Source organism: Somniosus microcephalus, unplaced genomic scaffold (assembly GCF_052327205.1).
Source record: "Somniosus microcephalus isolate GS21.2 unplaced genomic scaffold, FLI_Smic_1.0 scaffold1231, whole genome shotgun sequence".
In the NCBI taxonomy this organism is placed as follows: domain Eukaryota; kingdom Metazoa; phylum Chordata; class Chondrichthyes; order Squaliformes; family Somniosidae; genus Somniosus; species Somniosus microcephalus.
Genome location: NW_028226418.1, coordinates 31,983 through 41,896, shown reverse-complemented (window position 1 = coordinate 41,896; position 9,914 = coordinate 31,983). Strand labels below are relative to the sequence as shown.

Here is a 9,914-nt window from a genome sequence, read left to right as displayed (position 1 = left end):
GAGAGAGAGAGAGGAGGGAGGGAGAGAGAGGAGGGAGGAGAGAGCGAGGAGGGAGGGAGAGAGAGGAGGGAGGAGGGAGAGAGAGGAGGGAGGAGGGAGGAGAGAGAGAGGAGGGAGGAGAGAGAGAGGAGGGAGGAGAGAGAGGAGGGAGGAGAGAGAGAGAGGGAGGCGGGAGAGAGAGAGGAGGGAGAGATGATCTTTTTTCCCACATTTAGACACGACAAACACATATCATTCTTTAACATATCATAGTAAAAGATCGAACTTAACATGAAATCCTTATATATTTCGACCTGGAATATCCAAGGTCTGCACTCTTCGGTGCTCGACGTGAAGAGTAGGACCCCAGAGTTCATAGATGGAACTAAAGATCTAGATATTATCATTTTACAGGAAACTTGGTATAAAGGAAAAGGACACACTGGCCGTCCCCAAGGGTACACAGAGCTGGTGGTCCCCTCCAATAAATTGCCAGGAGTAACCCAAGGCAGAGACTCCGGAGGCATACTGATTTGGTTTAAAACAGAGCTTAAGAATTGCATCAAATTTATAAAAAAGGGCGAAAACCACATGTGGCTCAAAATTGAGAGGGGGATTATCTCTAACACCCAAGATGTTTTCATTTGCGCACTCTATATCCCCCCAATGGAATCCCCGTACTTTAAAGAGGACACCTTCTCCAAGATGGAGAGGGAGATTATCCAATACCAGGCCCAGGGGAACGTGTTGATCTGTGGTGACCTCAATTCAAGAACTGGCGAAGAACCAGACTTCACCAATAATCAGGGAAACAATTACATATTCGGGAATAACCACTTCGATATCCCTTCCCTTCCATACAGGCATAACTGCGACAAGCAGACAAATACCAACGGAAAACAGCTCCTGCAGCTCTGTCGAAGCCTGGGTCTGTACATTGTCAATGGTAGGTTCATAGGAGACCTCCTCGGAAGATCGACCTATTGCTCACCTCTTGGCTGCAGCACCGTAGACTATATGATTACGGATTTGGACCCATCCTCTTTCAGAGCATTCACAGTCAAACCACAAACAACACTGTCAGATCACAGTCAAATTACTATGTATCTTAAAAAGACAGAAACAAACAACACAGAAACACAACCCAGTAAACTGTACAACACCAAAAAATCGTACAGATGGGCCAAAAACGACACGGAAAAATACCAGAAAGCAATTAGCAATAAATCAACTCAAGCTCTCTTGGACACCTTTCTGGATAACATATACACGCACAATAAAGAAGGCGTAAACCGGGCAGTGAATAACCTAAACAATATTTTTGATAATTTGGCAACAAGGTCAAACTTGAAAGCTCGCAAGAACAAACCCAAAACAAAAAACTATGAAAAATGGTTTGACCCAGATTGCCATAACATGAGGAAAAAACTTAGAAAAATATCAAACCAAAAACACAGACATCCAGAAAACGAGGAATTACGCCTTACTTATTGTCAGACACTAACACAATACAGAAACACACTCAGAACCAAAAAAGAACAATATATTAAGAATACACTCAGCTCCATTGAGGAATCCATTGATTCCAATTGTTTCTGGGACAACTGGAATACACTACACAAAAAACAACACGACGAATTGGCCATTCAAAATGGAGACACATGGGAAAACCACTTTGAAAAATTATACCAGAAAAACACACTAAGGCCAGAGCAACACCAAATATGCAAAAAACTGGAAAAGCTCGAAATGGCCATAAAAGATAACCAAAACCCGCTAGACTCCATAATAACAGAAAAAGAACTTTTTGAAAAACTCAAGGACCTGCGACCAGGAAAAGCTTGCGGGACAGACGGCATGCTAAGCGAGATGATTAAACACACAGACGATAAAATGAAACTGGCTATCCTAAAACTCTTCAACTTGGTTCTGAGTGTCGGTTACTTCCCTGATATCTGGAACAAAGGACTCATAACGCCCATATACAAAAGTGGGGACAAAGTCGACCCAAATAACTATCGAGGCAACAGAAAATGCTGGAAAAACTCAGCAAGTCAGGCAACATCCGTGGAGAGAAATTTGAGTTGACGTTTCGGGTTTGACCCTTCTTCAAAACTGGAGAGAAAAGGAACTAGATCGAAGGCAGGGCTGCGATCGGACAAAAGAATTAAAGAACCAAAAGAAGTAAAAGAGATTAGAAGCTAGACGAGATGGTAATAGGCTGTGATTAGGTGTAAAGTGTACTGGCAGGGCAAAAGATAGCTGCCAGGTGTGAGAGAGAAACAAAAGGAAAGGGGGGGGGGGGGGGGGAAAGGAAAGGAGTGGAAAAATATAAGTGAAAATGAAATAGGGGCCGAGGTTATGATCTGAAATTGTTGAACTCGAAATTGAGACCGGAAGGCTGCAGACTGCCTAATCCGGTCTCAATATCGAGTTCAACAATTTCAGATCATAACCTCGGCCCCTATTTCATTTTCACTTATATTTTTCCACTCCTTTCCTTTCCCCCCCCCCCTTTCCTTTTGTTTCTCTCTCACACCTGGCAGCTATCTTTTGCCCTGCCAGTACACTTTACACCTAATCACAGCCTATTACCATCTCGTCTAGCTTCTAATCTCTTTTACTTCTTTTGGTTCTTTAATTCTTTTGTCCGATCGCAGCCCTGCCTTCGATCTAGTTCCTTTTCTCTCCAGTTTTGAAGAAGGGTCAAACCCGAAACGTCAACTCAAATTTCTCTCCACGGATGTTGCCTGACTTGCTGAGTTTTTCCAGCATTTTCTGTTGTTATTTCGGATTTCCAACATCTGCAGTATTTTGCTATCGTAACTATCGAGGCATCTGTGTAAACAGTAATCTGGGGAAGGTATTCTGTAGTATCATAAACAAAAGACTTATAAACTTCCTTAAGGCGCACAATGTCTTGAGTAAAAGCCAAATTGGATTCCTGCCAAACTATAGAACATCAGATCATATCTTCACCCTACAGACCCTAATTGACAAACACGTTCATCAAAACAAAAGCAAAATCTATGCATGCTTTATAGATTTCCAGAAGGCTTTCGATTCCATCTGGCACGATGGTTTATTCCTGAAACTTATCGAAAGCGGGGTAGGGGGAAAAACATATGATGTAATTAAATCAATGTATACAAACAACAAATGTGCATTTAAAATTGGAGACAAACAAACAAAATACTTCCCACAGGGGCGGGGGGTGACGCAGGGCTCGCCAATCTCACCGACACTCTTTAATATTTACATAAATGAATTGGCAAAACTACTTGAACAATCTACAGCACCCGGCCTCACCCTATATGAATCCAAGGTTAAATTCCTCCTCTATGCAGACGACCTGGTTCTGCTGTCACCAACTAAGGAGGGTCTACAGCAGAACCTGGATCTGCTGGATTCGTACTGCCAGACTTGGGCCCTGACAATAAATCCCCAAAAAACCAAAGTCCTTGTGTTCCAGCAAAGATCCAGACATCAGGGACCCAAAATAAATTTCACACTAGGAACAACCAAAATTGAACAAACCACTAACTACACATACTTGGGCTTAAAAATCAGTTCTACGGGAAATTTCAAACTGGCTGTGAATGAACTGAAAGAGAAAGCAAGAAGGGCTTTCTATGCCATTAAAAAATCAATCCAAATAGAAATCCCAATTAGCATTTGGCTCAAAATTTTCAAATCAGTAATTGAACCAATTGCACTCTATGGCAGTGAGTTGTGGGGACCGCTAACACAACAAGAATTTGCAAAATGGGACAAACACCCAATTGAGATCCTGCATGCAGAATTCTGTAAAAATATCCTCCGGACTCAAAGGAAAACCGTAAACAATGCATGCAGGGCAGAACTAGACCAATATCCATTAATAATCACTATCCAAAAAAGAGCCACCAAATTTTGGAAACACCTAGAAATGAGCAACCCCCAATGCTATCATTACCAAGCCCTGAAATGCCAAGAGAGGACCATAAAGAAGAATACCCTCAGTCAACTAGTCCTGGGACTCAGTGAAGTAATTACTAACACTACTAACAATAACCAGCCCCAGGACAGTGACAGCGTAACACAAAGAATTCGACCCAACACAATCGTCGCTAAGCAAAGGGAAAAATATCTGTCATATTGGGCAGAAACAACAAAAACCCAAAGCAAACTCAATTGCTACTTGGCCCTAAACAGACAATACAACGTGGCTGATTACCTGACCATGGTAAAGGATAGCAAACTGAGAAAAACCTTGACAATGTACAGACTTAGTGAACATAGCCTGGCGATCGAAAAAGGTAGACACAGGCAGACCCGGCTACCAAGAGAGGACAAGATATGCTCTCACTGCAGTCAGGGAGTGGTGGAGACAGAGATGCACTTCCTCACAGCTTGTAGAAAATATCAGGGCATAAGGGAGAATTTCTACCCAAAATTCACAAAAATATGCCCGGAATTCAGAAATTTGAATGACGACCAAAAACTCCCATACCTACTAGGGGAAGAGAGAAATTGTGTAACCTTAGCGGCACACTATGTTACAGCTTGCCATAAACAGAGGGACAACCACTAAATATAAGAAAAGAGTATATACAAATTATATGAATGTATATTTATACACTCAGGGATATATCTATTTATACACTGTATGGATAGATCTGTATTTTTGTGTACAACCATGAATGTTTTTCGATGCTTTGGCAACATAAGATGTACCTTGTCATGCCAATAAAGCGATTTGAATTTGAGAGAGAGAGGGAGGGAGGGAGAGAGAGAGAGGGAGGAGAGAGAGAGGAGGAGGAGGGAGGGGAGGGAGGAGAGAGAGAGGGGAGGGAGGAGAGAGAGGGAGGGGGGAGAGAGAGAGAGGAGGGAGGAGAGAGAGAGGGGGGAGAGGAGGGAGGAGAGAGGGGGGAGGGGGGAGGAGAGAGAGAGGAGGGGGGAGGGAGGGGAGTAGGGGAGAGAGAGAGGGGAGGGAGGAGAGAGAGGAGGGAGGAGGGAGAGAGAGAGGGGAGGAGGGGAGGGGAGAGGGAAGGGAGGGGGTGAGAGGGGGGAGGGTCAGGCAGGGGGGAGAGGAGGGAGGAAGGAGTGAGAGGAGGGGGGAGGAGAGAGGGAGGGGAGGGGGGAGGAGAGGGGGTGAGGGAGGGAGAGAGGAAGAGGAGGGAGGAAGAGGGAGTGGGGAGCGGACATGTGAGGGGTGCGGGGAGTACATATATTCTACATATATTAACCATTAACTATCCGTTTGGCCCAAGGAAATTACTTCCGTCCTGGGCTAATAGTTATTTACGTCTTTCTTTCTCTGCCTTTCTTCCTTTTCTTTCCATTTGCTGTTTGTGGGATCTTGCTGTGTGTAAATTAGCTGTGCATTTGCCTGCAGAACAGCGAGCCTTGAGGCATCTTGTGAGCGTGATAACCTGCTGTATAAACACACGTTCTTTTTCCACAGCTCGAAGTTACACTGTGACTTGGTATGCAAATGCATTAAGTATTTAAATGTTAATGTTGCACAGCCTGCGATGGTTTCTTACCATTTTAGTTATTTGCAGCTGGGGGAAGAGTTATAGAGACAGTCGACTGCTACTCTGTGGCGTGCGATGAACCCAGAAGTGATGTTAAGGAAAGAAAGACTTACATTTATATAGCGCCTTTCACGACCACCAATGAAGTACTTTTTTAAGTGTAGTCACTGTTGTAATATAGGAATGTAATGTTGATAGCTAGGAACCAGTATGAGCTGGGCGGCAGGGATTGAAGAAAATAAAATGTAAGATAGCAATCTAATTACAAGTTCCAGTTACAAGTTTCAAATCATCTTCCTTGTCCCCAGGGTTTATGATATCCCTTGATCTGAGTGTCATTGAAGTGCCCAGTACCTAACATGGTACATCTGCTGAGAACGCTAGCAGCACCAGGAAAAGACGTTTGGCTTATAAGAACATAAGAAATAGGAGCAGGAGTCAGCCATACGGCCCCTCGAGCCTGCTCCGCCATTCAGTAAGATCATGACTGACCATCGACCTCAACTCCACCTTCCCGCCCGATCCCCAATAAGAACATAAGAAATAGGAGCAGGTTATACAATAGTAAACTGACTCATTACATCACATTTCATGCTTTCTGGTTAAGTGTAGGTTAAATAAAAAAAAAATGAAAGCCAGTACTCCAGTCCTCTGTCCTTGCATCCTCTTTTCAGTAGAAAAGAGAGGACTGAGGGGGTGACCTAATCGAGGTCTTTAAAATTATGAATGGGTTCGATAGGGTCGACGTAGAGATGTTTCCACTTGTGGCGGAGTCTAAAACTAGGGGCCGTCAATATAAGATGGTCACTAATAAATCCAATAGGGAATTCAGGAGAGTTTTACCCAGAGAGTGGTGAGAATGTGGAACTCGCTACCACAGGGAGTGGTTGAGGCGAATAGTGTTGATGCATTTAAGGGGAAACTAGATAAACACATGAGGGAGAAAGGAATATAGAAACATAGAAGATAGGAGCAGGAGTAGGCCATTCGGCCCCTCGAGCCTGCTCTGCCATTTAATGAGATCATGGCTGATCATCCAAATTTAGTACCCGGCCCCTGCTTTCTCCCCATATCCCTTGATCCCTTTAGCCTTAAGAAATATATCCAACTACTTCTTGAATATATTTAATGAATTGGCCTCTCCTGCCTTCTGTGGTAGAGAATTCCACAGGTTCACCACTCTCTGGGTGAAGAAATTCCTCCTCATCTCTGTCCTAAATGGCTTACCCCTTATCCTTAGACTGTGAATAGAAGGTTATGTAGATGGGGTGAGATGGAGGGGTGGGAGGAGGCTGGTGTGGAGCATAAACACCGGCACGGACCTGTTGGGTCGAATGGCCTGTTTCTGTGCTGTACATTCTGTGGAACCACATTTTGAATGCCTGGGTTGTACTGTATTTAGCTCTGCTATCATAGCTGGTAGTTCATTCCAAAAGTTTATCACTCTTTCAGTATCTGTCTTGCCTTTCACTAATTCAAATTTATGCTGACTTACCTTGAAATATTCTGCGCTTGCCTTCCTTAAGAGCTTTTAATATTTTATATACCTCAGTGAGGTTCCCCCTTGACAGTCGCCTCTAGGCTGTGGAGCTTGAGCTTTTATTCTCCTTCCTCATAGCTTGTTCCCTTTACACTTGGGCTCATTCTGATCGCTGCTCCCTATGCCCCTGCAGTGCGCGTATGCAGCATGACGATACATCTTCTACTCTGTTCCCTTGAACAACTCAATCGGTTTGAAATTCTGGTGATCCTGAGACGCACATAATTGGACTTGCTCCGGATTAATGTGAATTGGAGATCATTCAGCAGAGTATCAGTCTGAATTAGCTAGTACAGGAAACTTTCGATTAACCGGCCACTAAACCGGAAATGTCGGTTAACCGGCAAAATTCAGGAGTCGGTTCAGATCATTTTTTTTAACTTTTAGTTACTTTTTTTTATTAATTTCTGGCTGTGCAAATGTCTAACTGAAGCTGTTGCTAAGCTACAGAGACGCTTGCGAGCTGTGCTTATTGTTTTGAAGCTGTTGCTTAGCAACAGGGTTTGTTGCTAGATACGGAGCTCAGAAGCTCCGTATGTTTTAACTATAGCGCTCGATTCTCCGGCAATGTTGATAGACCGGCACCAGCTCGGTCCCGTCCGTGCCGGATACCAGAAAGTTTCCTGTATTAAGATGCCACGGAAAGTCTTCCCATCCACTAACTATGCGGGAAGTTTGCAATATTTTTGTTACTGAATATTAAGTTGGGGCATGTCACGTGAGTCCTGGTGTTAAAACCGTGACTCTCATAATATGTGACCGGAGTGTACTGTTCAACTGGATCCGTGCATTGTCAGTGTGAGAATTCAGTTGGGGAAAAGTAGAGAGCTTGTTCTCCTTTACCTATTTCTGTCAAAGTTTTGATTTAACAACCGTCCCTTTAAAACTTGGTCGAGAGTTTAATAACAGCTTGCATTTATATAGCGTCTTTAATGTAATAAAATGTTTCATAGGAGCCACATCAGGTGATAGTAGGACAGGTGACCAAAAGCTTGGTCAAAGGTTTTAAGGAGCATCTTAAAGGAGGCAGAGAGGTTTAGGGAGGTAATTCCAGAGCTTCGGATCCAGACAGCTGAAAGCTTGGCTGCCAATGTTGGAGTGAAGGAAATTGGGGATGCGCACACCGAGGTCTCGGAGGGCCGGAGGAGGTTACAGGGACTGGGAGGAGCAAGGCCAAAGTGCTTCATTGGCTGTAAAGCGCTGTGGGGTGTCCTGAGGTTGCGAAAGGTGCTATATAAATGCAGGTTTGTTCTTTTTCTATCGATCGGTGCTTGGTTGCTACTTAAATAACGACGAGAGAGAAAGGAAAAAGTGTTTTTTGACAAGGGACGGGCTGAAACTGCTTTGAGTCACTTTTTTCAAACAAACTTTTTTTTACATTTTGGGTGGGTTTCTCTGAAGTTCCCCAAGCATTGGCCACACTACATAAGATTCACAATCACTTCTCCATATTATGCATGGGGTAAAGGAGCTGAATTTGCTACCCTGCCACCTATAATTCATTGTGCTGTCAGTAATATGTATATGTGCTTGTAGAAACAATCCTCCCCACTCCCTCCCACCCAAACCATTCAAATCCAGATTGTAGCAGTTCACCTAATGTTGAATTTCCCCATTTTCCACAACTGAATTCTCTTCAATTTCAATTTCAATTTTTTTTCTCACATAACCAAATACAAGAAGTGAAATCCAGTCAGTGAAATGCTTTTTTCTTAACGAGCCGAGCGCACCAAGCAGCAAAGGACACTTAGCTGCCTGGTACGCACGGAGCCCGCAAGGACGGCAGCCATTTTCATCGGCGCCATCACAATAGGGTCCGCTCTCGCCTCGCTCCGCCTTTCCCGCACTCCTGCCCGACAATCTTCAGCCGCCGTGGTACCGACGTCTTCAGATGTTTAAAGGAATTTCCTTCAATGTTTTAAGTGAATATTTGTGCTTGGCGAGGCAAAGTGAGTTAGTGCTGGGAAATGAAACATTTTTTTAATTTCAATGTTGGCGTCGAGCTTATGAAGGATTCCGTAAGATATACAGCACAGAAACAGGCCCAGCCAGCGTTTATGCTCCACTCGAGCCTCCTCCAGTCTTTCCTCATCTAACTCTATCAGCGTAACCCTCTATTCCCTTTTCCCTCATACGCTTATCTAGCCTCCCCTTAAACGCATCTATACTATTCGCTTCAACCACTCCCTGTGGCAGCGAGTTCCACATTCTCACCACTCTCTGGGTAAAGAGGTTAATTCTGAATGTCCTATTTGATTTTCTTGGTGACGATCTTATATTGATGGTCTCTAGTTATGCTCTTCCCCACTCGATCAAAACCTTTCATAATTTTAAAGACCTCTATTAGGTCACCCCTCCGCCTTATCTTTTCAAGAGAAAAGAGACCCAGCCTGTTCATCCTTTCCTGATGGGTATACCCTTGCATTTCTGGTATCATCCTTATAAATCTTTTTTGCACCTTCTCCAGTGTCTCTTTATCCTTTTTATAATATGGCGTCCAGAATTGTACACAGTACTTCAAGTGTGGTCTAACCAAGGTTCGATACAAGTTTAGCATAACTTCTCTGCTTTAGCTCCAAGCTCTGGTTTAGCTCCGTTAGGAACAGAGTAAAGCTCCCTCTATACCACCCCGATCTCTGGAGAGCACCCTGCATCAGTGTGAGTATTCCACTTCCCATACACATTGCTATTTGGGTGAGGCACCAATTTCGGGGGGCAGTTTGGTGCCACTGATCTCCATGACCAGTCGGAACTGATTCGAAACTGGATAAAAACCCATTTCACGTAGAACCCAGCAAGAAGGGACTTTTAGTCTGGGTTGAATTTAACCGCAGGCCTCAGCAGTGAAAGGCCAGAGTGTCTCCCAGTGCATTGGA

The 9,914-nt window shown here is 44.0% G+C and overlaps 1 protein-coding gene across 3 annotated transcripts in view; it reads left to right on the top strand.

Annotated features, from left to right (window-relative positions):
* Positions 1-143: 143 nt before the first annotated feature.
* Positions 144-9,914, top strand: part of LOC147080692 (uncharacterized) — a 30,900-nt gene continuing 21,129 nt past the window's right edge. Inside the window, exons 1-2 of one of the 3 annotated variants that reach the window (XR_015077139.1) lie at positions 843-925; positions 9,630-9,696. Coding sequence is in view for 1 of the 3 variants with exons in the window: in XM_085981115.1 (XP_085837241.1) it covers positions 271-925 (655 nt within the window). In the remaining 2 variants the exon portion in view is untranslated. Of the gene's footprint in view, positions 926-9,629; positions 9,697-9,914 lie in introns of all 3 variants that reach the window. The other 2 variants (XR_015077138.1, XM_085981115.1) reach the window with 2 other exon arrangements.